This window comes from Pristiophorus japonicus, chromosome 20 (genome assembly GCF_044704955.1).
Source record: "Pristiophorus japonicus isolate sPriJap1 chromosome 20, sPriJap1.hap1, whole genome shotgun sequence".
NCBI classification, from domain to species: Eukaryota; Metazoa; Chordata; class Chondrichthyes; family Pristiophoridae; genus Pristiophorus; species Pristiophorus japonicus.
In genome coordinates, this window is record NC_091996.1 from 96,096,047 (window position 1) to 96,124,010 (window position 27,964).

General features: G+C 50.5%; 1 protein-coding gene across 1 annotated transcript in view; it reads right to left on the reverse strand.

Moving 5' to 3' along the window:
* Positions 1-24,536, reverse strand: part of LOC139232717 (very-long-chain 3-oxoacyl-CoA reductase-like) — a 42,384-nt gene extending 17,848 nt beyond the window's left edge. The window contains exons 1-9 of the mRNA XM_070863214.1: positions 24,323-24,536; positions 19,896-19,942; positions 18,194-18,269; positions 16,670-16,780; positions 9,577-9,644; positions 6,579-6,623; positions 5,265-5,299; positions 2,094-2,175; positions 1,100-1,165 (exon numbers count right to left, since the gene is read on the reverse strand). Of these exons, the coding sequence (XP_070719315.1) occupies positions 1,100-1,165; positions 2,094-2,175; positions 5,265-5,299; positions 6,579-6,623; positions 9,577-9,644; positions 16,670-16,780; positions 18,194-18,269; positions 19,896-19,942; positions 24,323-24,491 (699 nt within the window). The 5' untranslated portion in view covers positions 24,492-24,536. The remainder of the gene's footprint in view (positions 1-1,099; positions 1,166-2,093; positions 2,176-5,264; positions 5,300-6,578; positions 6,624-9,576; positions 9,645-16,669; positions 16,781-18,193; positions 18,270-19,895; positions 19,943-24,322) is intronic.
* Positions 24,537-27,964: the final 3,428 nt, after the last annotated feature.

A 27,964-nucleotide genomic window follows, 5' to 3' on the forward strand; every position in this document is an offset into this window, starting at 1 on the left:
CTTGCTTCCACTCCTGAAGTGAGTTCTGTGATGGCTGAACAGTCCAATACGAGAGCCACAGTCCCTGTCACAGGTGGGACAGACAGTGGTTGAGGGAAGGGGAGGGTGGGACTGGTTTGCCGCACGCTCCTTCCGCTGCCTGCGCTTGGTTTCTGCACGCTCTCGGCGACGAGACTCGAGGTGCTCAGCGCCCTCCCGGATGCACTTCCTCCACTTAGGGCGGTTTTGGGCCAGGGACTCCCAGGTTTCAGTGGGAATGTTGCACTTGATCAGGGAGGTTTTGAGGGTGTCCTTGTAACATTTCCTCTGTCCACCTTTGGCTCGTTTGCCGTGAAGGAGTTCCGAGTAGAGCGCTTGCTTTGGGAGTCTCGTGTCTGGCATGCGGACAATGTGGCCCTGCCCAGCGGAGCTGGTCGAGTGTGGTCAGTGTTTCGATGCTGGGGATGTTAGCCTGCTGAGGCACTGAAATATGGCGGAGAGGCACTGGCGAGAATACACGACCTCAACTCTCTCATCTGGAGGAAGGAGAGCATGCCGGGAGATCTCAGAGATGCAGTAATCGTAACCAATGTTTAAAAAAGGGGACAAGTCCGACTGCGGCAACTACAGAGAAATCTCCCTGCTATCAGCCACTGGGAAAGTCGTCACTAGAGTCCTCCTCAATCGTCTTCTTCCCGTGGCCGAGGAGCTCCTCCCGGAGTCACAGTCACGGAGCACAACTGACATGATTTTTGCAGCACGACAGCTGCAGGAAAAATGCCGGGAACAGCAGCAGCCCTTATACATGGTCTTATGTGAAAGGCGCTATATAAATACAAGATGTTATTGATGTTGTTGAAACCACAACCTTCTGACTGAGAGGCGAGAGTGCTGCCATTGAGCCAAGGCCAACACCTCGAAACTACGTGGGATGAAACACCACAATGCCACATCAACCAAGACTGGGCAAAGAATGAGATTAGCCCACCTCACATGCTTTGGTCATCCAACAATCCTAGTCACGCCCACAGCTGCCACGTCCATTCTACAATTCTCATCTTATCTTGAGTGTTTTCAGTCAGCAGGAAGGAGAATAAAAAAGTAATGTGTTTTGCCATACCTGTACAATAATGCCCCTTGGCTTGTACTCTGCGTTCAGTGCTCGAGAAAAGAAATCAACAAAGACCTGTGGGGGAAGAAGGGCCCAGAGTGAAGAGCACAGTCATCAAAAGAACCACCCTGATCCTGCAGCCCCCTTTGCCCATTACTTAAAACATTCAAATTATGCTAAACCTTTATAAATCATGGTGAGTGCGCAGCTGGCCAAGCTGGGCCACCACAGGAAGGATGTCAAGGCCTTAGAGAGGGTGCCGAGGAGATTTAGCAGAATGGGTCCAGGGATGAGGGACTTCAGTGAGGTGGATAGACTGGAGAAGTTGGGATTGTTCTCCTTAGAGCAGGGAAGGATAAGGCGAGATTTAATAGAGGTGTTCAAAATCATGACCGTAAATAAGGAGACACTGTTCCCGGGGGCAGGAGGGTCGGTAACCAGAGGGACACAGATTGACGATAATCGGCGATGGAACCAGAGGGGGAGATGGGGAGAATGTTTTTACGCAGCGAGTTGTTGTGATCGGGAACGCGCTGCCTGAAAGGGCGGTGGGAGCAGATTCAATAGTAACTTTTGAAAAGGAATCGGTTCAATACTTTAAGGGGAAAGATTTGTGGTGTTATGGAGAAAGCAGGGGAGTGGGACTAATTGGATAGCTCTTTCAAAGAGCCGGCACAGGCTCGATGGGCAGAATAGACTCCTCCTGCGTTGTATGATTCCACGTCAGTATGTGATTTCTACCCTTAACGGAAATGAGCAGAAATCATTTGTTTACTGCACATGCCCTAATCTGGGGAACATCTGTTGAGCCACTGCAATAGTCAGGCCTCGGTTTAACATTTTATCCAAAGGGCAGCACCTCCCGACAATGCAGCACTCTCAATAGTGCACTGGAGCGTCGGCCTATATTACGTGCCCAAGTCTCGTGGAACGTGGCTCGAACCTGCAACCTTCTGAGAGCGAGAGCGCTATCCACTGAGCCAGTTAAATAACAAGAAAATACCTTGGTAGCTGAATACATGGTGAGTAGCGGATGTGGGTGAGTCCCAGCTTCTGAAGAGATGTTGATGACGACGCCCTTTTTCCTGCCAAGTTCAAAACAAACACCATTACCTGAATAGAGGGAAACATAGAAACATAGAAACATAGAAAATAGGTGCAGGAGTAGGCCATTCAATGAGTTCATGGCTGAACATGCAACTTCAGTACCCCATTCCTGCTTTCTCACCATACCCCTTGATTCCCCTAGTAGTAAGGACTTCATCTAACTCCTTTTTGAATATATTTAGTGAATTGGCCTCAACAACTTTCTGTGGTAGAGAATTCCACAGGTTCACCACTCTCTGGGTGAAGAAATTCCTCCTCATCTCGGTCCTAAATGGCTTACCCCTTATCCTTAGACTGTGACCCCTGGTTCTGGACTTCCCCAACATTGGGAACATTCTTCCTGCATCTAACCTGTCTAACCCCGTCAGAATTTTAAACGTTTCTATGGGGTCCCCTCTCATTCTTCTGAACTCCAGTGAATACAAGCCAGTTGATCCAGTCTTTCTTGATAGGTCAGTCCCGCCATCCCGGGAATCAGTCTGGTGAACCTTCGCTGCACTCCCTCAATAGCAAGAATGTCCTTCCTCAGGTTAGGAGACCAAAACTGTACACAATACTCCAGGTGTGGCCTCACCAAGGCCCTGTACAATTGTAGCAACACCTCCCTGCCCCTGTACTCAAATCCCCTCGCTATGAAGGCCAACATGCCATTTGCTTTCTTAACCACCTGCTGTACCTGCATGCCAACCTTCAATGACTGATGTACCATGACACCCAGGTCTCTTTGCACCTCCCCTTTTCCTAATCTGTCACCATTCAGATAATAGTCTGTCTCTCTGTTTTTATCACCAAAGTGGATAACCTCACATTTATCCACATTATACTTCATCTGCCATGCATTTGCCCACTCACCTAACCTATCCAAGTCGCTCTGCAGCCTCATAGCATCCTCCTTGCAGCTCACACTGCCACCCAACTTAGTGTCATCCGCAAATTTGGAGATACTACATTTAATCCCCTCGTCTAAATCATTAATGTACAGTGTAAACAGCTGGGGCCCCAGCACAGAACCTTGCGGTACCCCACTAGTCACTGCCTGCCATTCTGAAAAGTCCCCATTTACTCCTACTCTTTGCTTCCTGCCTGACAACCAGTTCTCAATCCATGTCAGCACACTACCCCCAATCCCATGTGCTTTAACTTTGCACATTAATCTCTTGTGTGGGACCTTGTCGAAAGCCTTCTGAAAGTCCAAATATACCACATCAACTGGTTCTCCCTTGTCCACTCTACTGGAAACATCCTCAAAAAATTCCAGAAGATTTGTCAAGCATGATTTCCCTTTCACAAATCCATGCTGACTTGGACCTATCATATTACCTCTTTCCAAATGCACTGCAATGACATCCTTAATAATTGATTCCATCATTTTATGCACTACCGATGTCAGGCTGACCGGTCTATAATTCCCTGTTTTCTCTCTCCCTCCTTTTTTAAAAAGTGGGGTTACATTGGCTACCCTCCACTCCATAGGAACTGATCCAGAGTCAATGGAATGTTGGAAAATGACTGTCAATGCATCCACTATTTCCAAGGCCACCTCCTTAAGTACTCTGGGATGCAGTCCATCAGGCCCTGGGGATTTATTGGCCTTCAATCCCATCAATTTCCCCAACACAATTTCCCGACTAATAAGGATTTCCCTCAGTTCCTCCTCCGACCCCTTTTATATCCGGAAGGTTGTTTGTGTCCTCCTCAGTGAATACCGAACCAAAGTACTTGTTCAATTGGTCCGCCATTTCTTTGTTCCCCGTTATGACTTCCCCTGATTCTGACTGCAGGGGACCTACGTTTGTCTTTACTAACCTTTTTCTCTTTACACATCTATAGAAACTTTTGCAATCCGTCTTAATGTTCCCTGCAAGCTTCTTCTCGTACTCCATTTTCCCTGCCCTAATCAAACCCTTTGTCCTCCAAGGACCAAGGCAACTTTTCTTTTGAGGCGGAGAAGATACAAGGACCACAGTGCAGGACACCACCAACATCGAAGAGAGTGGGACAAAGAATCTGAGGTGAAATCAAGAAATAGGGGATTGGCGGCAAATGGGTCCTCGATTTAACATCTCATTCAAAAGACGGCACCTCAGACAGTGTGCGTTCCCTCTGTACTGCTCTCCGACAGTGCGGCACTCCCTCAGTAGTGACCCTCCGACAGTGCGGCACCTCGTCAACAATGCCCCTCCGACAGTACGGCGCTCCCTCAGCACTGCCCCTCCAACAGTGCGGCGCTCCCTCAGCACTGCACTGGGAGTGTCAGCTTAGATTATGTGCTCAAATCTCTGGTGTGGGGCTTGAACCCACGACCTTAGGCTTGTGGGTACAAAGCTGGAACTTCTAACATCAGTCTGCCCCATCCCTTGTGAGCTCTGCCTCTCCCCTTCGCGTTTGAAGCAAGTTTGAGATTGTCAATGTGTGAAGGAGCAAATTGTGCAGATGTTAAACTCCTGCAGCAGTTACTCTGGCGGTAAAATGCAATTTGCAATTCACTTTCCTTAATTGCTTGTACTTCGTGCTTAACACTCAGCTTTGAAGAGGAGAAATCTCACCGCTCCACAAACTGGAAATTTCTGGAATGTAAACTGGATCCAAGCAGTCTGAATTTTAACAGTTTTCCACCTGCACCTCAATTTGCTTTCCATAAAAACGTAAGAATTAGGAGCAGGAGGTGGCCATTCGGCCTCTCGAGCCTGCTCCGCTATTCAACGAGATCACGGCTGATCTTTTACGTCAACTCCACTCTCCTGCCCAATCCCCTTATCCCTCGATTCCCTTATTATCCAAAAATCTATCGCTCTCAGTCTTGAATATACTCAACGACTGAGCCTCCACAGCCCTCTGGGCAGAGAATTCCAGAGATTCACCACCCTCTGAGTGAAGAAGTTTCTCCTCATCTCTGCCCTACATGACCGGCGTCTACGTGAAAGTGGGGTGTTCAGTTAATTTTAAGTGTCGCACGGTAAACATCAAGCTCAAACCCTTGCCCCACCTCAGCCTCCCCCAACCCCTCGATGGTTGCACTAAATAATAAAGTAACCCTGACCTCCCAAGAAACAAGCTGCTACTATACCTTTCCAGCATGCCGGGCAGGACAATTCTGGTCATCTAGCAAGGAGGAAAGAGGCACCAGTTAGATACGACGCACTCGCGAAAGGAGAAATATTAAATGCTAATAACTTAACAATCTTTATTGCATAAATTGCTGCCTTGATTATTGAAAGCTCACACTTTTAAATGTCTGCCAATTGAAACATTTGAAATGGGCTCCCAACTTATTCTTGGCAATATAACAATTTGCATATATATAGCGGCTTTATCACAGTAAAACGTCCTCAAGGCACTTCACAGGAGCATTAAGCAAACAAAACCTGACACACAAGGAGATATAAGGACAGCTTTTTGTTCATTCGTTCCTGGGATATGGGCGTCGCTGGCAAGGCCGGCATTTATTGCCCATCCCTAATCGCCCCTGGAGAAGGTGGTGGTGAGCCGCCTTCTTGAACCGCTGCAGTCCGTGTGGTGAAGGTGCTCCCACAGTGCTGTTAGGGAGGGAGTTCCGGGATTGTGACCCAGCGACGATGAAGGAACGGCCGATATATTTCCCAGTCGGGATGGTGTGTGACTGGGAGGGGAACGTGGAGGTGGTGGTGTTCCCATGGGCCTGCTGCCCTTGTCCTTCTAGGTGGTAGAGGTCGCGGGTTTGGGAGGTGCTGTCGAAGAAGCCTTGGCGAGTTGCTGCAGTGCATCTTGTAGATGGTGCACACTGCAGCCAGGGGGCGCCGGTGGTGGAGGGAGTGAGTGTTGAAGGTGGTGGAGGGAGTGAGTGTTGAAGGTGGTGGAGGGAGTGAGTGTTGAAGGTGGTGGATGGGGGGCCGGTCAAGCGGGTTGCTTTGTCCTGGATGGTGTCGAGCTTCTTGAGCTTGGCCAAAGAAGTAAGTTTTAAGGAATGTCTTAAAATGAGGAGAGAGCAGTAGCAAAGCGGAGAAGTTTAGGAGGGAATTCCAGAGCTTGGGGCCTAGGCAGCTGAAAGCATGCCCACCAGGGGAGTTATCCCCGGTGTCCTGGGGCCAATATTTATCCCTCAACTAACATCACTTAAACAGATTATCTGGTCATTATCACATTGCTGTTTGTGGGACCTTGCTGTGCGCAATTGGCTGTACATTTCCTACATTACAACCATGACGACACTTTAAAAAGTACTTGGTTGGCTGTAAAGTGCTTTGGGATGTCCGGTGGGTGTGAAAGTTGCTATATAAATGCGCCTTTCTTTTCTTGCAAATGTGGTGCCACAATGCCAATTATATCACCCTCCACAGACAAATGTGGGGGACACTGTCTCTTTAATTAAACACACAGTACATCGCAGTATTTCAATGCTCACCATCAGGACAGAAAGGATATTGCAGTTCATGATATCAAGAATTTCCTGAAATAAAAAAAAAACATATCTAGAAAGATTTCTCTCGATTCTACACAGCAGTGTTTTTTTTCTGCAATTGTTTCTCTCTCCACCCCATCCTGAAGTCACTCAATCCTACTGAGGTACAGTTACACGAGGACCAATGAGCCTCAGGTACCTGGCTGAGTGACCATTCTCCCGTGTGCGAGCCCAGACTGCAAGCGTCGGCAGGACAGTTGACCACTTAGCCCAGCCTGATCCTTCCCTCATCAGAGGTCTACACATGCAGCAATTTCTGCAGGGCTCGCTGGACAGTGGTGTAGAGCAGTGATCCATGTCAGCCATAGCTCAGTGGGCAGCACTCTCACCTCAGAGTCAGAAGGTTGTGGGTTCAAGTCCCGTTCCAGGGACTAGGCTGACAACCCAGTGCAGTGCTGAGGGAGTGCCGCACTGTCGGAGGTGTCGTCTTTCAATCAGGATGGCCGAATGGTCGAAGGCACTGTGTTCAAATTGCAGTCTCTTCTGGAGACATAGGTTCGAATCCCACTTCTGACATTCCTTAATTAAGGAAGAATGTTCCCAATGTTGGGGAAGTCTAGAACCAGGGGGTCACAGTCTAAGGATAAGGGGTAAGCCATTTAGGACGAGATGAGAAGAAACAACTTCTCTGAGAGAGTTGTTAACCTGTGGAATTCCCTACCGCAGAAAGTTGTTGAGGCCAGTTCGTGGGATATATTCAAAAGGGAGTTAGATGTGGCCCTTACGGCTAAAGGGATCAAGGGGAATGGAGAGAAAGCAGGAATGGGGTACTGAGGTTGAATGATCAGCCATGATCTTATTGAATGGTGGTGCAGACTCGAATGGCCTACTCCTGCACCTATTTTCTATGTTTTGGATGAGGCCCGGTCTGCTCTCTCAAATGGACGTAAAAGATCCCATGACATTATTTCAAAGAAGAGCAGGGGAGTTCTCCCCGGTGTCCTGGGGCCAATATTTATCCCTCAAATCAACATAACAAAAACAGATTATCTGGGACATTATCACATTGCTGCGTGTGGGAGCTTGCTGTGCACAAATTGGCTGCCGCGTTTCCCACGTAACAACAGTGACTACACTCCAAAAGTACTTCATCGGCTGTAAAGCGCTTTGGGACGTCCCGAGGTGGCGAAAGGCGCTATATAAATGCAAGTCTTTCTTTTTTCAACTCCCTTTGGCCTGAGCTAACTCGGCTGGGAGACTGGGATAGGGAGAGGATATTGGAGCCTCTGTGCCCGAGGGTTCCATGCACCGTAATCAGAAGTAACATTTCTGTTAATCCTAATTCGCCGACACGAGGCGCCCTGATGGCGGGATGCCCGGTTTACCGCAATTTTGAAAGCACAAATAAGACATGCTGTTTATATACAAGAACAGGAGCATTATATCAATGCCACACACAATGCAGGATTCTGCTGCCAAAGTTCAGCTGACACTAAAGTGTAACAGGCACACGGAGATTTGGTAACCAGAATTAGCACAACCTGAGTGTGCAAGATGTCGCCCAGTACAGAACCTGCAATGTATCGGCGATCTCGCTGTACATTCTGACCTTTTCATCAAAGGCGTCAGGCCCTGCTTGGGTCAACAATTCTGATTGGATGTATTGCTGAAAGTTTCATCATATTACCTTCTGCCACGAACCTCTCTCCACCGCCCATCCCCCGCCCCTCAACACCCACTTTTCCCCCCCCATCGCCAATATTTGTACAATTAATAAACAAGTGTTCAAAGATAATGAGAGAAAAAAAACGCACAATATTTTTTACACCCCTATGATATTTGTTTCTCCTTGGGTTCGCTCACAGCAGTGTCCAAGAGATTAATCTTTAATTACTGGAGACTCCAGGTCAGTCCCGGAGGGCTGGCGACCATAAGGCCCAGGCACTGGAGAGCACTCCTTACTCTCTCAAAGCTACAGTTTTCCATTTCACTCCTGGACAGTGTTTCCTGCTGAGCCAGATCCTGGTTTGTGTTGTGGAGCCACTGGGAAATGGATCGGTAAACGCTCCAAACTCGGTTCGTGTTTGCCCTTTCTATCCAGACAGAGGAGACGGTTATTCCAACACCTGACTCTCCGAGGTGAATGCTCTGTCTGACTGCAGCAACCAGTACACACAACGAGCATGGCTTAGAGGAGGGGAGTGGGAGAGGAAGGAGGCAGGGTCTGAGGGCAAAATGCACACCAACTTCTCCCTGGAATAGAGAGACGTGGAACAAAAAATGAATCACAAAGTTAGATGAAGAGGGGTGGGAGGAGGCTCGTATGGAGCACAAACACCGGCATAGACCAGTTGGGCCGAATGGCCTGTTGGAGGCAGTTCAGAGAAGGTTCACTCGGCTGATTCCGGGGATGAGGGGGTTGACATGAGGAAAGGTTGAGTAGGTTGGGCTTCCACTCATTGGAATTCAGAAGAATGAGAGGTGATTTTATCGAAACATATAAGATTATGAGGGGGCTTGACAAGGTGGATGCAGAGAGGATGTTTCTATTGATGGGGGAGACTAGAACTAGAGGGCATGATCTTAGAATAAGGAGCTGCCCATTTAAAACAGATGAGGAGGAATTTCTTCTCTCAGAGGGTTGTAAATCTGTGGAATTCTCTGCCTCAGAGAGCTGTGGAAGCTGGGACATTGAATAAGTTTAAGGCAGAAATAGACAGTTTCTCAAACGATAAGGGATAAGGGGTTATGGGGAGCGGGCAGGGAACTGGACCTGAGTCGATGATCGGATCAGCCATGATCTTATTGAATGGCGGAGCAGGCTCGAGGGACCCTATGGCCTATTCCTGTTCCTATTTCTTATATTCTTATGTTTCTGTCACATAGATTCCGGGTAACTCTATGAACTGTGGACTGGACTGGACTAATCTTGGACTGAATAATGGACCAGATAATTGTGCCATGTAACACAAAGTTTAAGAGAATGTGTAATGTACTACACCTTAGTGACATCTGGGGCATCAAGAAAGAAACATGGAAGCATTTGGTAAGTCTTTCCAACATTGTTTACTGTGACAAAGAAAATTACAATTAGAACCAAACCACATCAACAAATGTCCAGCTCAGAAACTCGTCCCACCCAGTGCCCTGTGTCACTGACTGTATCTGTACTGATGTTAATCCAGCTCCCTCACACTGTCACTCAGTAACCCCTCTCCCCCAGCGCCCTGTGTCACTGACTGTATCTGTACTGATGTTAATCCAGCTCCCTCACACTGTCACTCAGTAACCCCTCTCCCCCAGCACCCTGTGTCACTGACTGTATCTGTACTGATGTTAATCCAGCTCCCTCACACTGTCACTCAGTAACCCCTCTCCCCCAGCACCCTGTGTCACTGACTGTATCTGTACTGATGTTAATCCAGCTCCCTCACACTGTCACTCAGTAACCCCTCTCCCCTAGCACCCTGTGTCACTGACTGTATCTGTACTGATGTTAATCCAGCTCCCTCACACTGTCACTCAGTAACCCCTCTCCCCTAGCACACTGTGTCACTGACTGTATCGATACTGATGTTAATCCAGCTCCCTCACACTGTCACTCAGTAACCCCTCTCCCCCAGCGCCCTGTGTCACTGACAGTAGCTGTACTGATGTTAATCCAGCTCCCTCACACTGTCACTCAGTAACCCCTCTCCCCCAGCACCCTGTGTCACTGACTGTATCTATACTGATGTTAATCCAGCTCCCTCACACTGTCACTCAGGAACCCCTATCCCAGAGTGCCCTGTGTCACTGACTGTATCTGTACTGATGTTAATCCAGCTCCCTCACACTGTCACTCAGTAACCCCTCTCCCCCAGCACCTTGTGTCACTGACTGTATCTGTACTGATGTTAATCCAGCTCCCTCACACTGTCACTCAGTAACCCCTCTCCCCCAGCGCCCTGTGTTACTGACTGTAGCTGTACTGATGTTAATCCAGCTCCCTCACACTGTCACTCAGGAACCCCTCTCCCCTAGCACCCTGTGTCACTGACTGTATCTGTACTGATGTTAATCCAGCTCCCTCACCCTGTCACTCAGCAACCCCTCTCCCCCAGCGCCCTGTGTTACTGACTGTATCTGTACTGATGTTAATCCAACTCCCTCGCACTTTCACTCAGTAACCCCTCTCCCCTAGCACCCTGTGTCACTGACTGTATCTGTACTGATGTTAATCCAGCTCCCTCACACTGTCACTCAGTAACCCCTCTCCCCTAGCACACTGTGTCACTGACTGTATCTGTACTGATGTTAATCCAGCTCCCTCACACTGTCACTCAGTAACCCCTCTCCCCCAGCACCCTGTGTCACTGACTGTATCTGTACTGATGTTAATCCAGCTCCCTCACACTGTCACTCAGTAACCCCTCTCCCCCAGCGCCCTGTGTCACTGACTGTATCTGTACTGATGTTAATCCAGCTTCCTCACACTGTCACTCAGTAACCCCTCTCCCCCAGTGCCCTGTGTTACTGACTGTATCTGTACTGATGTTAATCCAACTCCCTCACACTGTCACTCAGTAACCCCTCTCCCCCAGCGCCCTGTGTTACTGACTGTATCTGTACTGATGTTAATCCAGCTCCCTCACACTGTCACTCAGTAACCCCTCTCCCCCAGCGCCCTGTGTTACTGACTGTATCTGTACTGATGTTAATCCAGCTCCCTCACACTGTCACTCAGTAACCCCTCTCCCCCAGTGCCCTGTGTTACTGACTGTATCTGTACTGATGTTAATCCAGCTCCCTCACACTCTCCCCCAGCGCCCTGTGTCACTAACTGTATCTGTACTGATGTTAATCCAGCTCCCATAAACTGTCACTCAGTAACCCCTCTCCCCCAGTGCCCTGTGTTACTGACTGTATCTGTACTGATGTTAATCCAGCTCCCTCACACTGTCACTCAGTAACCCCTCTCCCCCAGCGCCCTGTGTCCTGACTGTATCTATACTGATGTTAATCCAGCTCCCTCACACTGTCACTCAGTAACCCCTCTCCCGCAGCACCCTTTGTTACTGACTGTATCTGTACTGATGTTAATCCAACTCCCTCACACTGTCACTCAGTAACCCCTCTCTCCCAGCGCCTTGTGTTACTGACTGTATCTGTACTGATGTTGATCCAGCTCCCTCACACTGTCACTCAGTAACCCCTCTCCCCCAGTGCCCTGTGTTACTGACTGTATCTGTACTGATGTTAATCCAGCTCCCTCACACTGTCACTCAGTAACCCCTCTCCCCCAGCGCCCTGTGTCACTGACTGTATCTATACTGATGTTAATCCAGCTCCCTCACACTGTCACTCAGTAACCCCTCTCCCGCAGCACCCTGTGTTACTGACTGTATCTGTACTGATGTTAATCCAACTCCCTCACACTGTCACTCAGTAACCCCTCTCTCCCAGCGCCTTGTGTTACTGACTGTATCTGTACTGATGTTGATCCAGCTACCTCACACTGTCACTCAGTAACCCCTCTCCCCCAGCACCCTGTGTTACTGACTGTATCTGTACTGATGTTAATCCAACTCCCTCACACTGTCACTCAGTAACCCATCTCCCCCAGCGCCCTGTGTTACTGACTGTATCTGTACTGATGTTAATCCAGCTCCCTCACACTGTCACTCAGTAACCCCTCTCCCCCAGCGCCCTGTGTCACTGACTGTATCTGTACTGATGTTAATCCAGCTCCCTCACACTGTCACTCAGTAACCCCTCTCCCCCAGTGCCCTGTGTTACTGACTGTATCTGTACTGATGTTAATTCAGCTCCCTCACACTGTCACTCAGGAACCCCTCTCCCCTAGCACCCTGTGTCACTGACTGTATCTGTACTGATGTTAATCCAGCTCCCTCACACTGTCACTCAGTAACCCCTCTCCCCCAGTGCCCTGTGTTAGTGACTGTATCTGTACTGATGATAATCCAGCTCCCTCACACTGTCACTCAGTAACCCCTCTCCCCCAGTGCCCTGTGTCACTGTCTGTATCTCTACTGATGTTAATCCAGCTCCTTCACACTGTCACTCAGTAACTCCTCTCCCCCAGCGCCCTGTGTTACTGACGGTATCTGTACTGATGTTAATCCAGCTCCCTCACACTGTCACTCAGGAACCCCTCTCCACTAGCACCCTGTGTCACTGACTGTATCTGTACTGATGTTAATCCAGCTCCCTCACACTGTCACTCAGCAAACCCTCTCCCCCAGCGCCCTGTGTTACTGACTGTATCTGTACTGATGTTAATCCAACTCCCTCACACTTTCACTCAGTAACCCCTCTCCCCTAGCACCCTGTGTCACTGACTGTATCTGTACTGATGTTAATCCAGCTCCCTCACACTGTCACTCAGTAACCCCTCTCCCCTAGCACACTGTGTCACTGACTGTATCTGTACTGATGTTAATCCAGCTCCCTCACACTGTCACTCAGTAACCCCTCTCCCCCAGCACCCTGTGTCACTGACTGTATCTGTACTGATGTTAATCCAACTCCCTCACACTGTCACTCAGTAACCCCTCTCCCCCAGCGCCCTGTGTTACTGACTGTATCTGTACTGATGTTAATCCAGCTCCCTCACACTGTCACTCAGTAACCCCTCTCCCCCAGCGCCCTGTGTTACTGACTGTATCTGTACTGATGTTAATCCAGCTCCCTCACACTGTCACTCAGTAACCCCTCTCCCCCAGTGCGCTGTGTTACTGACTGTATCTGTACTGATGTTAATCCAGCTCCCTCACACTCTCCCCCAGCGCCCTGTGTCACTAACTGTATCTGTACTGATGTTAATCCAGCTCCCACAAACTGTCACTCAGTAACCCCTCTCCCCCAGTGCCCTGTGTTACTGACTGTATCTGTACTGATGTTAATCCAGCTCCCTCACACTGTTACTCAGTAACCCCTCTCCCCCAGCGCCCTGTGTCACTGACTGTATCTATACTGATGTTAATCCAGCTCCCTCACACTGTCACTCAGTAACCCCTCTCCCGCAGCACCCTGTGTTACTGACTGTATCTGTACTGATGTTAATCCAACTCCCTCACACTGTCACTCAGTAACCCCTCTCTCCCAGCGCCTTGTGTTACTGACTGTATCTGTACTGATGTTGATCCAGCTCCCTCACACTGTCACTCAGGAACCCCTCTCCCCTAGCACCCTGTGTCACTGACTGTATCTGTACTGATGTTAATCCAGCTCCCTCACACTGTCACTCAGTAACCCCTCTCCCCCAGCACCCTGTGTTACTGACTGTATCTGTACTGATGTTAATCCAGCTCCCTCACACTGTCACTCAGCAACCCCTCTCCCCCAGCGCCCTGTGTTACTGACTGTATCTGTACTGATGTTAATCCAACTCCCTCACACTTTCACTCAGTAACCCCTCTCCCCTAGCACCCTGTGTCACTGACTGTATCTGTACTGATGTTAATCCAGCTCCCTCACACTGTCACTCAGTAACCCCTCTCCCCTAGCACACTGTGTCACTGACTGTATCTGTACTGATGTTAATCCAGCTCCCTCACACTGTCACTCAGTAACCCCTCTCCCCCAGCACCCTGTGTCACTGACTGTATCTGTACTGATGTAAATCCAGCTCCCTCACACTGTCACTCAGTAACCCCTCTCCCCCAGCGCCCTGTGTCACTGACTGTATCTGTACTGATGTTAATCCAGCTCCCTCACACTCTCACTCAGTAACCCCTCTCCCCCAGTGCCCTGTGTTACTGACTGTATCTGTACTGATGTTAATCCAGCTACCTCACACTGTCACTCAGGAACCCCTCTCTCCCAGCGCCTTGTGTTACTGACTGTATCTGTACTGATGTTGATCCAGCTCCCTCACACTGTCACTCAGTAACCCCTCTCCCCCAGCACCCTGTGTTACTGACTGTATCTGTACTGATGTTAATCCAGCTCCCTCACACTCTCCCCCAGCGCCCTGTGTCACTAACTGTATCTGTACTGATGTTAATCCAGCTCCCACAAACTGTCACTCAGTAACCCCTCTCCCCCAGTGCCCTGTGTTACTGACTGTATCTGTACTGATGTTAATCCAACTCCCTCACACTGTCACTCAGTAACCCCTCTCTCCCAGCGCCTTGTGTTACTGACTGTATCTGTACTGATGTTGATCCAGCTCCCTCACACTGTCACTCAGTAACCCCTCTCCCCCAGCACCCTGTGTTACTGACTGTATCTGTACTGATGTTAATCCAACTCCCTCACACTGTCACTCAGTAATCCCTCTCCCCCAGCGCCCTGTGTTACTGACTGTATCTGTACTGATGTTAATCCAGCTCCCTCACACTGTCACTCAGTAACCCCTCTCCCCCATCGCCCTGTGTCACTGACTGTATCTGTACTGATGTTAATCCAGCTCCCTCACACTGTCACTCAGTAACCCCTCTCCCCCAGTGCCCTGTGTTACTGACTGTATCTGTACTGATGTTAATCCAGCTCCCTCACACTCTCCCCCAGCGCCCTGTGTCACTGTCTGTATCTGTACTGATGTTAATCCAGCTCCCTCACACTGTCACTCAGTAACCCCTCTCCCGCAGTGCCCTGTGTCACTGACTGTATCTCTACTGATGTTAATCCAGCTTCCTCAAACTGTCACTCAGTAACCCCTCTCCCCCAGCGCCCTGTGTCACTGACTGTATCTGTACTGATGTTAATCCAGCTCCCTCACACTGTCACTCAGTAACCCCTCTCCCCCAGCACCCTGTGTCACTGGCTGTATCTGTACTGATGTTAATCCATCTCCCTCACACTGTCACTCAGGAACCCCTCTCCCCTAGCACACTGTGTCACTGACTGTATCTGTACTGATGTTAATCCAGCTCCCTCACACTGTCACTCAGTAACCCCTCTCCCCCAGTGCCCTGTGTTAGGGACTGTATCTGTACTGATGTTAATCCAGCTCCCTCACACTGTCACTCAGTAACCTCTCTCCCCCAGCACCCTGTGTCACTGACTGTATCTGTACTGATGTTAATCCAGCTCCCTCACACTGTCACTCAGTTACCCCTCTCCCCCAGCACCCTGTGTCACTGACTGTATCTGTACTGATGTTAATCCAGCTCCCTCACACTGTCACTCAGGAACCCCTCTCCCCCAGTGCCCTGTGTCACTGACTGTATCTGTACTGATGTTAATCCAGCTCCCTCACACTGTCACTCAGTTACCCCTCTCCCCCAGCACCCTGTGTCACTGACTGTATCTGTACTGATGTTAATCCAGCTCCCTCACACTGTCACTCAGTAACCCCTCTCCCCCAGTGCCCTGTGTCACTGACAGTAGCTGTACTGATGTTAATCCAGCTCCCTCACACTGTCACTCAGTAACCCCTCTCCCCCAGTGCCCTGTGTCACTGACAGTAGCTGTACTGATGTTAATCCAGCTCCCTCACACTGTCACTCAGTAACCCCTCTTCCCCAGTGCCCTGTGTCACTGACTGTATCTGTACTGATGTTAATCCAGCTCCCTCACACTGTCACTCAGTAACCCCTCTCCCCTAGCACCCTGTGTCACTGACTGTATCTGTACTGATGTTAATCCAGCTCCCTCACACTGTCACTCAGTAACCCCTCTCCCCTCGCACCCTGTGTCACTGACTGTATCTGTACTGATGTTAATCTAGCTCCCTCACACTGTCACTCAGTCACCCCTTCCACCCAACAGGTTATTTACTGACTGTATCTCGCGTTAATCCAGTTCTGTAACAGGCTGCCAACATATAAAAAATAATCACAAGATATTGAACAATCAATGTGGAGTAAAACAAAACAAATTTGAATTGATGATCATTCTGTGTAACGAGTTGAGGAACACTTTCTGATGGTCACCTCCCAGCTTTGAAAACATAATTATTTATACCAATATCCCTTTCGCACGCTCTTTGATTTTTCTTATGTTCCCTGACTCCCGCGTGTACAAACGCATCAGGAAAATAGCTTTCCTTATTTTTACACCTGTATACAGGGATTTTCTCCTGCCGAGCAGAGGGATTCCTCTAGAAATGAGGAAGTTGGTAAACTTGGGAAATGAGATGGAGTTACCCAGGATTCCGATGTCCAGGTATTTCAGCGCGGCCTCGATTGGTCCATAGATCTCGACGCCAGAGTTGAAGTCGGCCTGAATAATCTTGGTTTTCTTGCCTTGTTGCTGCTCTGCAATCACCCAGAGAGGGACAAGTTACCATCTCTCACAGTCCGAATAACTTCCACAATCACCCTGCATGTCCTCTCGCCCAAACAGTTTTCCTAGAATGATACAGCACAGAAATTCAGCGCTGTGTGTATTTGAAAGTGCAGCGTGTTTAGTCCATTCCTCCTTCTCTCTCCCCACAGCCCGGTGAATGTTTCCCCGTCAAGTATTTATCCAATTCCCGGTTTGAAAGTTACTATTGAATCTGCTCCCACCGCCCTTTCAGGCAGCGCATTCCCGATCACAACAACTCGCTGCGTAAAAACATTCTCCCCATCTCCCCCTCTGGTTCCATCGTCGATTATCGTCAATCTGTGTCCCTCTGGTTACCCACCCTCCTGCCCCCGGGAACAGTCTCTCCTTATTTACTCCATCAAAACCCCTCATCATTTTGAACACCTCGATTAAATCTCCTCTTTGAGCCAAATCCTCACCAGTTGCACTTTCAAGCAGTGCGCATTGAATGGCTGAACAGCAGGAGGGATCCTGGCTGATTTTTAACCCCTCTGTAACCCAGGCCCACAGGCAATCGTTAGTTGTGATATCATCTCTTGTGTAACTCAACAGTAACATCTTGTATTTGTATAGCCCCTTTAGAACATCCCGGTGCGTTATAAAGCAAAATTTGACAGCGAACCACACAAGAAGATATTAGGACAGATGACCAAGAGCTCGGTCAAAGAGTTGGATTTAAGGAGCATCTGAAAGGAGGGGAGAGAGGTGGAGAGGTTTAGGGAGGGGATTCCAGAGCTTAGTTCCCAGGCAGCTGAAGGCAGAGCCACCAATGGTGGAGCGATGGAAATCGGTGATGCTCAAGAGGCCAGAATTAGAGGAGCAGTCTCGGGGGGGGGGGGGGGTTTGTGGGTCATAAAGGAAGACATCCTCGACTCCGAGGGACTGCCTAAGGAGAGAAGTCTGTAATGTACATATGAATGACTCCACGAGGCAATGTGTTGTACTCAAACTGTAGTGACCTTGGTCCTTTATTGGTAACCAGAGTGAGGCAGCCGCATGGTGGCTACCCTTTTATACAGCCCTTGCCACCAGGGCAGGAAACCCCGGTCTCCACCAGTTGCACCCTCTAGTGGTGCCAGCATAGTATATACGCAGTGTAAACCTTATTGATAGTACATCAGGTAAACAAGTCTTATGCAACTATACAGTACCTACACAGAGAGTAAATCTATAGTCTGCACATATAACAAGAAAAGGTCACTATGTGTAGTAATCACAGGGTCACTGACCTACACACCCAGCACCTGTGCCTCTACAGGGTCTCTGCAGTGGGATTACTTTAGGATTGCTCTTGCAAAGAGCCCACACAGACACGATGGGCTGAACGACCTCCCTTTGTGGGAATCTCCTGTGGTTCTTACCTATCTCTGCGGCTGTGGCTCTCAACTTCTCCAAAGACCGGCTGATCAGCACCACATTGAGCCCTCTTCTTGCCAACTGGGAATTAAGAGAAACGCATTAAGCAGTGCCCCACTGGTGTGGTAAAATGCCGCAAGGGCCAAGCTGCGCACTCCGCCTCAGGAGCGTTCAACAGTGAGAGAGAAGATCCTGCTGTGATCAGATATCACAATACAATGTTCCATCAGAAGAAAAGGAGGCGCTCCCGAGCTGCTCAATAGCTGGTTGCACTGCCCCAGTGTAGTACTGAGGCACACAGACCAGAACGATCCCAAAAAGGATCTCGGGTCTCTGCTGAAGTAGCTGATCTCGGCCGGGACATTATTTTGGGGCACTGCAATTGTCCTCAGTGCCCGTTGTGAGGAAGGAAGGGAATTCAACCAGGCTTCCTGTTCTCAATTGCTGTGTGGGTTGGTCTTCGGTGTGATGGCTTCACAACTTAATAGCCTGCAGACGCCCTCTGTCTCGGCTCAGTCGTGACGAACGGCCACTTGAGACGTACTGGAGGGTGGCTGTTGACAGTGGACCTGTACCCCAAGTAGGGCTCAGCTCGTTCAGAAGAGGTGGAGAGAAAATTAGGGAAACAAAACAACAACGTATTTATATAACGTCTTTAACATAGCGAAACATCCCAAGGCGCTTCACAGCAGTGTTATGCGACAGAAATTTGACACCGAGCCGCGTAAGAAGAAATTAGCACAGGTGGTCAATGAGGTCGGTTTTAAGGAGCGTCTTGAAGGAGAAAAGAGAGGTAGAGAGGCGGAGAGGTTTAGGGAGGGAGTTCCAGAGCTTGGGGCCCAGGCAACAGAAGGCACGGCCACCAATGGTGGAACGATTACAATCAGGGATGCTCAGGAAGGCAGAATCAAAGGAGTGCAGACATCTCGGGGGGTTGTGGGGCTGGAGGAGATTACAGAGATAGCAAAGCTGAATATTTTAGAAATAATACAAGAACTTCCATTTATATAGCGCTTTTAACATAGTAAAACATTCCACAGCATTTCACAGGAGCGTTATCAAAAATTTAACACCGAGCTACATAAGGAGATGTTAGGACAAGTGACCAAAAGCTTGGTCAAAGAGATAGGTTTAAGGAAGAGACAGAGAGGCAGAGAGGTTTGGGGAGGGAGTTCCAGAGCTCTGGGCCCAGGCAGCTGAAGATGGAGCGATGGAAATCAGGGAGGCACCAGAGGTCGGTTGGAGGAGCGCAGACATCTCGGGGGGGATTACAGAGATAGGGAGGGGGCGAGGGCCATGGAGGGATTTGAATACAAGGATGAGAATTTTAAGATCGAGGCGTTGCTGGATAGGGAGCAGGTCAGTGAGCACAGGGATGAGCGGGGAGCTGGACTTGCTGCAAGTTAGGAGACGAGAATCAGAGTTTTGGATGAGCTCAAGTTTACGGAAGGTGGGAAATCGGCCGGGAGACCATCGGAAAGGTCAAGTCTGGAGGTAACAAAAGCATGGATGCAAATATTGGCAAACATAACCAAGCCTGTCCTTGTAATAATTTGATTACAATATAGACAATAAAGAGCAAGGGAGTGGGATTAATTAGATAGCTCTACCAAAGAGCCAGTGCAGGCACGATGGGCCAAATGACCTCCTTCAGTGCTGTGTCAGTCTGTGATTAAGGACAGTAACAAAGGCAGAGATCTGTATTACCTCATGAGCATAGGCTTTTCCAATCCCACTGGTTGCACCTGTTACAACTAGAAAAAATAACTGATTAAAAATAATTTTTATTCATATATAATTCCTTTATGATTTATTATATTTTCCTCTCTTAGTGCATTCTACCTCACCACCTCCTGTGCACTTTCCATTGGTCTTCCTAGACGCTGACCTACACGATTGGTCTTCTCCCTCTCTATTGGCATCATATTGAAACCAAGACAGTGTCCCACTCGCGAACTCATTACATCACGATGGCGGTGCTCCTCACCTCTCTCGACATTGCCTTGGGGAAAACGCTGGTGAACTGGTCATCTCTAAAGGTAGAGGGCAAAAGAAAGCAAGAAAGAACTTGCATTTCTATAGCACTTTTCACAACTTCAGGACCTCCCTCAGCACCGCCCCTCCGACAGTGCGGCACTCCCTCAGTACTGCCCCTCCGACAGTGCGGCGCTCCCTCAGTACTGCCCCTCCGACAGTGCAGAGCTCCCTAGTACTGCCCCTCCGACAGTGCGACGCTCCCTCAGTACTGCCCCTCCGACAGTGCGGAGCTCCCTAGTACTGCCCCTCCGACAGTGTGGCGGTCCCTCAGTACTGCCCCTCCGACAGTGCGGCACTCCCTCAGTACTGCCTCTCCGACAGTGCGGTGCTCCCTCAGTACTGCCCCTCCGACAGTGCAGGGCTCCCTCAGCACTGCCCCTCCGACAGTGCGGCGCTCCCTCAGTACTGCCCCTCCGGCAGTGCGGCGCTCCCTCAGTACTGCCCCTCCGACATTGCGCCACTCCCTCAGTACTGCCCCTCCGACAGTGCGGCGCTCCCTCAGTACTGCCCCTCCGACAGTGCGGCACTCCCTCAGCATTGCCCCTCCGACAGTGCGGCACGCCCTCAGTACTGCCCCTCCGACAGTGCGGCACTCCCTCAGTACTGCCCCTCCGACAGTGCGGCACTCCCTCAGTACTGCCCCTCCGACAGTGCGGCACTCCTTCAGTACTGCCCCTCGATTAACTGCACACGGATCCAATGGGAAACCATTGTAACGGAATTTAAACTTTCGGCCTGGAAGGCATCGGGCCGGTGCGTTCGGAGTTCTTTCGACCCGGGAAGGCATCGGATTTTAACTTTATAATGTCAATCACTCTAACAGAGAAATCGTTTACCCGGCATAGCCCAATCCCCGAGGGACCCGGATAATCGAGAGTTGCCTGTAATACTGCCTGAACCTACCAAAGACTTCACAACCCGATCTCGAAGAAACAGAATAAAGCACCTTACCTATTCACATGCACAGAAAGAAGAAACAGAGATGTATCCAAGGCTGATTTATAAGCTGACAAGTTACAGCCATACAGATCTGTTAACAGTCTACTGAACTTTGCACGTTATCTTAATTCTAAAGATTTTAACTACGTCGAGCGATTGTCCGGCGTCGCACTCTCGTCTGAGTCAGAAGGATGTGGGTTCAAGTCCCACTCCAGGGACCCGAGCACAAAAATCTAGTCTGACACTCCCAGTGCAGTACTGAGGAAGCGCCGCACTGTTGGAGGGGCAGTACTGAGGGAGCGCCGCACTGTCGGAGGGGCAGTACTGAGGGAGTGCCGCACTGTCGGGGGGGCAGTACTGAGGAAGCGCCGCACTGTCGGAGGGGCAGTACTGAGGGAGCGCCGCACTGTCGGAGGGGCAGTACTGAGGGAGCGCCGCACTGTCGGAGGGGCAGTACTGAGGGAGCGCCGCACTGTCGGAGGGGCAGTACTGAGGGAGTGCCGCACTGTCGGAGGGGCAGTACTGAGGGAGTGCCGCACTGTCGGAGGGGCAGTACTGAGGGAGTGCCGCACTGTCGGAGATGCTGTCTTTTGGATGAGACGTTAACCCATGGCCCAGTCTGCTCTCTCAGGTAGATGTAAAAGATCACATGGCACTATTTTGAAGAAGTGTTCTCCCCGGTGTCTTGAGGACAGTGCGGCGCTCCCTCAGTACTGCCCCTCCGACAGTGCGGGGCTCCCTCAGTACTGCCCCTCCGACAGTGCGGCGCTTCCTCAGTGCTGCCCCTCCGACAGTGCGGCACTCCCTCAGTACTGCCCCTCCGACAGTGCGGCGCTCCCTCAGTACTGCCCCTCCGACAGTGCAGAGCTCCCTAGTACTGCCCCTCCGACAGTGCGACGCTCCCTCAGTACTGCCCCTCCGACAGTGCGGAGCTCCCTAGTACTGCCCCTCCGACAGTGTGGCGGTCCCTCAGTACTGCCCCTCCGACAGTGCGGCACTCCCTCAGTACTGCCTCTCCGACAGTGCGGTGCTCCCTCAGTACTGCCCTTCCGACAGTGCAGGGCTCCCTCAGCACTGCCCCTCCGACAGTGCGGCGCTCCCTCAGTACTGCCCCTCCGGCAGTGCGGCGCTCCCTCAGTACTGCCCCTCCGACATTGCGCCACTCCCTCAGTACTGCCCCTCCGACAGTGCGGCGCTCCCTCAGTACTGCCCCTCCGACTGTGCGGCTCTCCCTCAGTACTGCCCCTCCGACAGTGCGGCGCTCCCTCAGTACTGCCCCTCCGACAGTGCGGAGCTCCCTCAGTACTGCCCCTCCGACAGTGCGGCGCTCCCTCAGTACTGCCCCTCCGACAGTGCGGCGCTCACTCAGTACTGCCCCTCCGACAGTGCGGCGCTCACTCAGTACTGCCCCTCCAACAGTGCGGGGCTCCCTCAGTACTGCCCTTCCGACATTGCGGCGCTCCCTAAGTACTGCCCCTCCGACAGTGCGGCGCTCCCTCAGTACTGCCCCTCCGACAGTGCGGCGCTCCCTCAGTACTGCCCCTCCGACAGTGCGGCGCTCCCTCAGTACTGCCCCTCCGACAGTGCGGCGCTCCCTCAGTACTGCCCCTCCGACAGTGCGGCGCTCCCTCAGTACCGCAATTGGAGTGTCAACCTGGATTTTTATGCTCAAGTCTCTAGAAAATGACAAACTTCTGACTCAGAGGCAAAAGAGGGTCCTGACTGACTACACTGGAGTGCCCCAATGCTGCCCGGGCACTGATCAATTTAATTACATTTTAAGGAAAACATGTTTTAACAAATTCAGGTTGCACACTTGCAAAAGTAGACAAAGAGAGCACCTACTTTAACATAGTGGGATTTTTTTTTAGTTCCATCAGTGTGGCTTCCAAAGTGAGTTTAGGAATGTTCAGTGAACAGACTGTCCTGGTAAAAGGATCCTGAAATAGCCACAGCACAGATAGCTATCCAAGATATCTATGTGCAATGTTGCACACTTCTCATTCTGTCCTGCTTCTGGAGGAGATCAGCCAGTACTCCCCATTCTGATCGCTATCTAGAAACCCTTGAGGGTAATGTGTGGTGGCGAGGGTGGTTTAGTGTCAGCTGACCACGGATTGGGCCCTGCAGTGATGCAAATAGCCCCTGTCAACGTTCATGGTTCGCAGCCTGTCCTCGCCGCACAGCACTGCCCCCCAGTCATCAAGACCCACGGCGCGGCCCTGGACAACGTGGACCATTTCCCATAACTCGGGAGCTTCTTATGAACAAGAGCAGACATTGATGACGAGATTCAACACCGCCTCCGGTGCGCCAGTGCAGCCTTCGGCCGCCTGAGGAAAAGAGTGTTTGAAGACCAGACCGTCAAAACTGCCACCGAGCTCATGGTGTACAGGCTATAGCAATACCCGCCCTCCTGTATAGCTCAGAGACATGGACTATGTACAGCAGACACCTCAAGTCGCTGGAGAGATACCACCAATGATGTCTCTGCAAGATCTTGCAAATCCCCTGGAAGGACAGACACACCGACATCAGCGTCCTCAGCCAGACCAACATGCCCAGCATTGAAGCACTGACCACACTTGGTCAGCTCCCTGGGCAGGCCACATATGTCAGGCTGACATAAGATTCCCAAAGCAAGTGCTCTACTCGGAACTCCTTCACGGCAAACGAACCAAAGGTGGGCAGAGGAAACGTTACAAGGACACCATCAAAGCCTCCCTGATAAAGTGCAACACCCCCACCGACACCTGGGAGTCCCTGGCCAAAGACCAGTCCGCCCTAAGTGGAGGAAGTGCATCCGGGAGGGCGCTGAGCACCTCGAGTCTCGTCGCCGAGAGCGTGCAGAGACCAAGCGCAGGCAGCGGAAGGAGCGTGCGGCAAACCTGTCCCACCCTCTCCTTCCCTCAACCACTGTCTGTCCCACCTGTGACAGGGACTGTGGCTCTCGTATTGGATTGTTCAGCCACCTAAGAACTCATGCTCAGAGTGGAAGCAAGTCTTCCTCGATTCCGAGGGACTGCCTTTGATGACGATAAAGTCCACGCGCGATTATCCGCCATGCGGGGGACAGCAACTGCGCCCACGAGCTCACGACCCAGAGAGGGATCCAAACCCTGAAGAAATTCCGAGCAGAAAACAAGCCACAACCTTACCAGCCCATTCCCCGTAGGACATCAGGTCTGTTCTCCAAAATTTGGGCAGGACGTAAGTCCTGATGCCTACCAACAGCTCCCAAGTGTACTTGGTAAAGTAGTAGAGGCACGTCAGTGTGCCAATCAATGCCAGTGTGCCATTCAGCAAAGACTCTGCAAAAAGCACCATCTTTGACCAGGTTCTGCAAGGTTCAAAGTCTAAAGTCTTTTTCAGTACTTCGTATGTTATTTGTACTGTGTCGAGTGAGCCCCGCCCCTTAAACCTGTTCTAATTGGTCACCTCTAGGTGACTAGCATGTCAGTCCTGCACTCATTTCTTCACTCAAATGTTTGCTCAAGCACATGATGAAATTTCACAAGCTGTTTTGCTGTGCACTGCCCTCGTATCCTCACTGGTGTTTTTAAATGACTAAATTTGTGTAGTGTGTGTTTCTATACTAATCTGATAAACAAAAAGGGGAAGAAATTCAGTCGCGCCGCTGTTGTGGCATTAATCCAGGTGAAGTGGTACTTTTAGCGCCTTGAAACAGTTTGCACTTCCTGCCCAGAAGTCCGTTGTAAATCGGTTGAAGAGCTGAAAGAGGCAATGAATCCTCCTTTGCACACCAGAGCTGGGGGGCGTTAGGGGAGGGGCGATAACAAAGGTTTGGTCGGCACAATTCGCAGACCCATTGTGCATGCGCGGAACTCCGAATCAGATCCTGGGACAAGCCGAGTCTTTAGGGCACGGCATTGTAATTCACCCATTAAAGTTTTCAAAATCACGTTTTCAAGCTGCACCGTTATGTCTGTCTTCCTGGAAGGCTCACGCGCCGTGCTGTGTGTGTATAAACGTTGCACGGATTGTGACCTCCGAGGGAAGCACTTCCTCATCCCTTTAAGTACCCTACCAGTTAACGACTCTGCAAGCCTGGACCGACTGTTTTTCCAGACGTTGTTATTGGCGGGTGCTCAATGAGGCGCACGCAGCGAATTTAGCAAGCGTGGGCATTGCACCAGGAATACCAGTTATGATCGGAATGATTGTCAGCAGTCAGGCGCTAATGGTTTGTGCCCCCGGTGAGCCTCTAATAAATTTTCTGTCGAGGCGCTAAAAGCTGTAGCGCCTGGTCGCTAAGCTCTAAGATCGCATTAACGCCTCCTCTGGCCGCTAACTGAGGCTATGGACAACCGAAAATCCTGCCCAAAGCCTATCAAAGTGCGTAAATTCAGTTAAACCACCATGGCTCAATTGTGGTACTGAGCTCCAGCGCCGAGGAGTTGCTCATCCGAGTGACAATGGCTTACAGCCGTGCAGTGTGCACCAGAATACTAACCAGTACCGCATCAGCTGTGCTCAGCGCTAGCATTCTCAACTCTTGAGCAAGAGAGGTTATTGGTTAAAGCCCCACTGCAAAGACCCCAGCACAGAATGCAGGCTGACACAAGGCGGTTATAAAAATGCAAGTCCTTCATTCTAAAAGCCGTCCACAGCCAGTCGCTCTCTGTCGAGGAAATATTTAGCTTAAGTTAACTCAGGCGGAGACTTTCAGAACTGCACTTCGAGAGAATTTATTTTAAAAAGCAAGATATATCTTGGAGAGCCTGCTTGGACCGTACCAAGGCAAAACTCTGTCGTACAAGCAAATTGCACTTATCTTTATACAGAAATTGAATACAGAAATAGAAAAAGAATCTTATTCATTAGTCCCCCGAGTACAAAGGTCGTCCCGGGACGTACACACTCTATCTGTCCTTGCATAGTTTCTCTCTGTTCACAGTCTGATAAGCAAAGGCAAAAGGAGACTCCCTTTTAATATCAGATGGTCACCTAATTGCATCTCTAAGTTTCAAGGCTAAAAGCTATTTTTCTAGTCTTATTATTTCTTTAAGCATAGCAAAAAACAGAATTTAACCCTTCCCTCTAAATTAAGCCATGTGTTCATAGATTCTTTCTTCCACACTCTCACAGAATGTTGATTGTGGACAGTAATTTCCTAACCGTACATTAAAAATGTGATTGGTGTACGCTTCCAGTGTGGGAAATGCTGCGCGAAAAATCAGGCTCTGCAGCGCCAATTTTTCACCGCTACGGGTGCCGTTTTGTGATGAAAATGGCGGCCGCGCCACGCGCGCCCACTTCTGGTGCATGCCACACCAGACGCCAGCTTGGTGAGCATGATGGCTTTAGACATCACTACACAAGCACACACACTACAAGATGGCTGCGAACAGAACTGTGATCACATTACCTGGCCACATGACCGTTTATTGTTATTACATCAGTAGTCCACTAGGTGGAGCTCTATTACAGTGAGGGCATTAGCGTCGGCGCTGGGAGTAGGTTGAGTAAGCAGACCCGCACTGATTTAACACCAGCGCTGCTATTTTCGTCCTGAACGCTACAGCTAATGCCCTGAAAATGGGTTCAGCAGCAAGGCCCTCCCTACCAGCAATATTTATACGTTAGTTGCTGATTAATTTCTACTGGCTCTGCGTAAGTTTTGTGGAAGTGTTCTAAGAGTTGTTTGAAGTTGGTGAGGTGACAGGGAGTAATGCTGCAAGTGGTTCTGGTCAGATCACTTGCTCCCAGTCATGGGGGCTCTGGTTGTCCCCCCCCCCCGCTTGGCCTGCAGCATGACAGGGAGATGGAGCAGAGGCAGCAAAGAGGACAAGCTGGTCGCAGAGGGAGGAGGAGGAGGTAGCTGGGGGAGAAGGGCCCTCACCAGGAGAGCCTTACCTACCTAGGGTCTTCCGAGAGCAATTCTCTGACCTCAGCCTGGGCCAGGAGCAGTGTGTGAGGCGTCTGCGCTTTACGAAGAAGGTGCTCACAGATCTCTTGCGACCAGACCTGCAGCCTCACGCCAGGCAAGGACAGCGCTGCCAGTGGCTGTGAAGGTGACCTGACCCTGAATTTCCGCGTGTCGGGAACCTTCCAGGCTGGAGCAGGCGACATATGTAACATCTCCCAATTCACCGTCCATAAGAGAGGTGACAGATGCTCTTTATGCCAGGAGAGGGGACTTCATTGTCTTCTCTCTGAGCAGAGAGAAGCAGACAGACCATGTATGTGGTATTGCTAGGATAGCGGTCTTCCCCATGGTGCAGGGCGCCATCCGCTGCATGCACATGGCTTTGCGGGCGCCCCTTCTAAATGCTGCAACCGCAAAGGTGACCGCTCGCCGAATGTGCAGTAGGTGTGTGACCATGCTCAGCACATCAAGCTGGTGACTATGTGGGATCCAGGCAGCAGTCATGATGCTTTTATTCTGCGCCATTCCACGGAGCTTTGAGCCAACACAACAAACCAGAGGGTGGCTACTGGGCGACAAGGGCTACCTGCTTACTAGCTGGTTCATGGCACCGCTCTGCAACTCAACCACAAGTGGGCGGCATGCATAAAATGAGAGCCACGCTGCCACACGGAATCTTATAGAGCAGACAATTGGCGTTGTTAAACAACCCTTCCGTTGCCTGGACCGCTCTGGAGGAGCCTGCAGGCTGAGACCAGAGCACGTCTCAAGATCGTCGTGGTCTGCTGCATGCTGCACAGCCTCGCCATCATAAGGGCACAGCTCTTGCCACTAGGCATACGGCGATGAGCTGAAGAGCAGGAGAAAGAGTAGGAGCAAGAGTAAGAGGAGAAAGCGGAAGAGGGGCAGG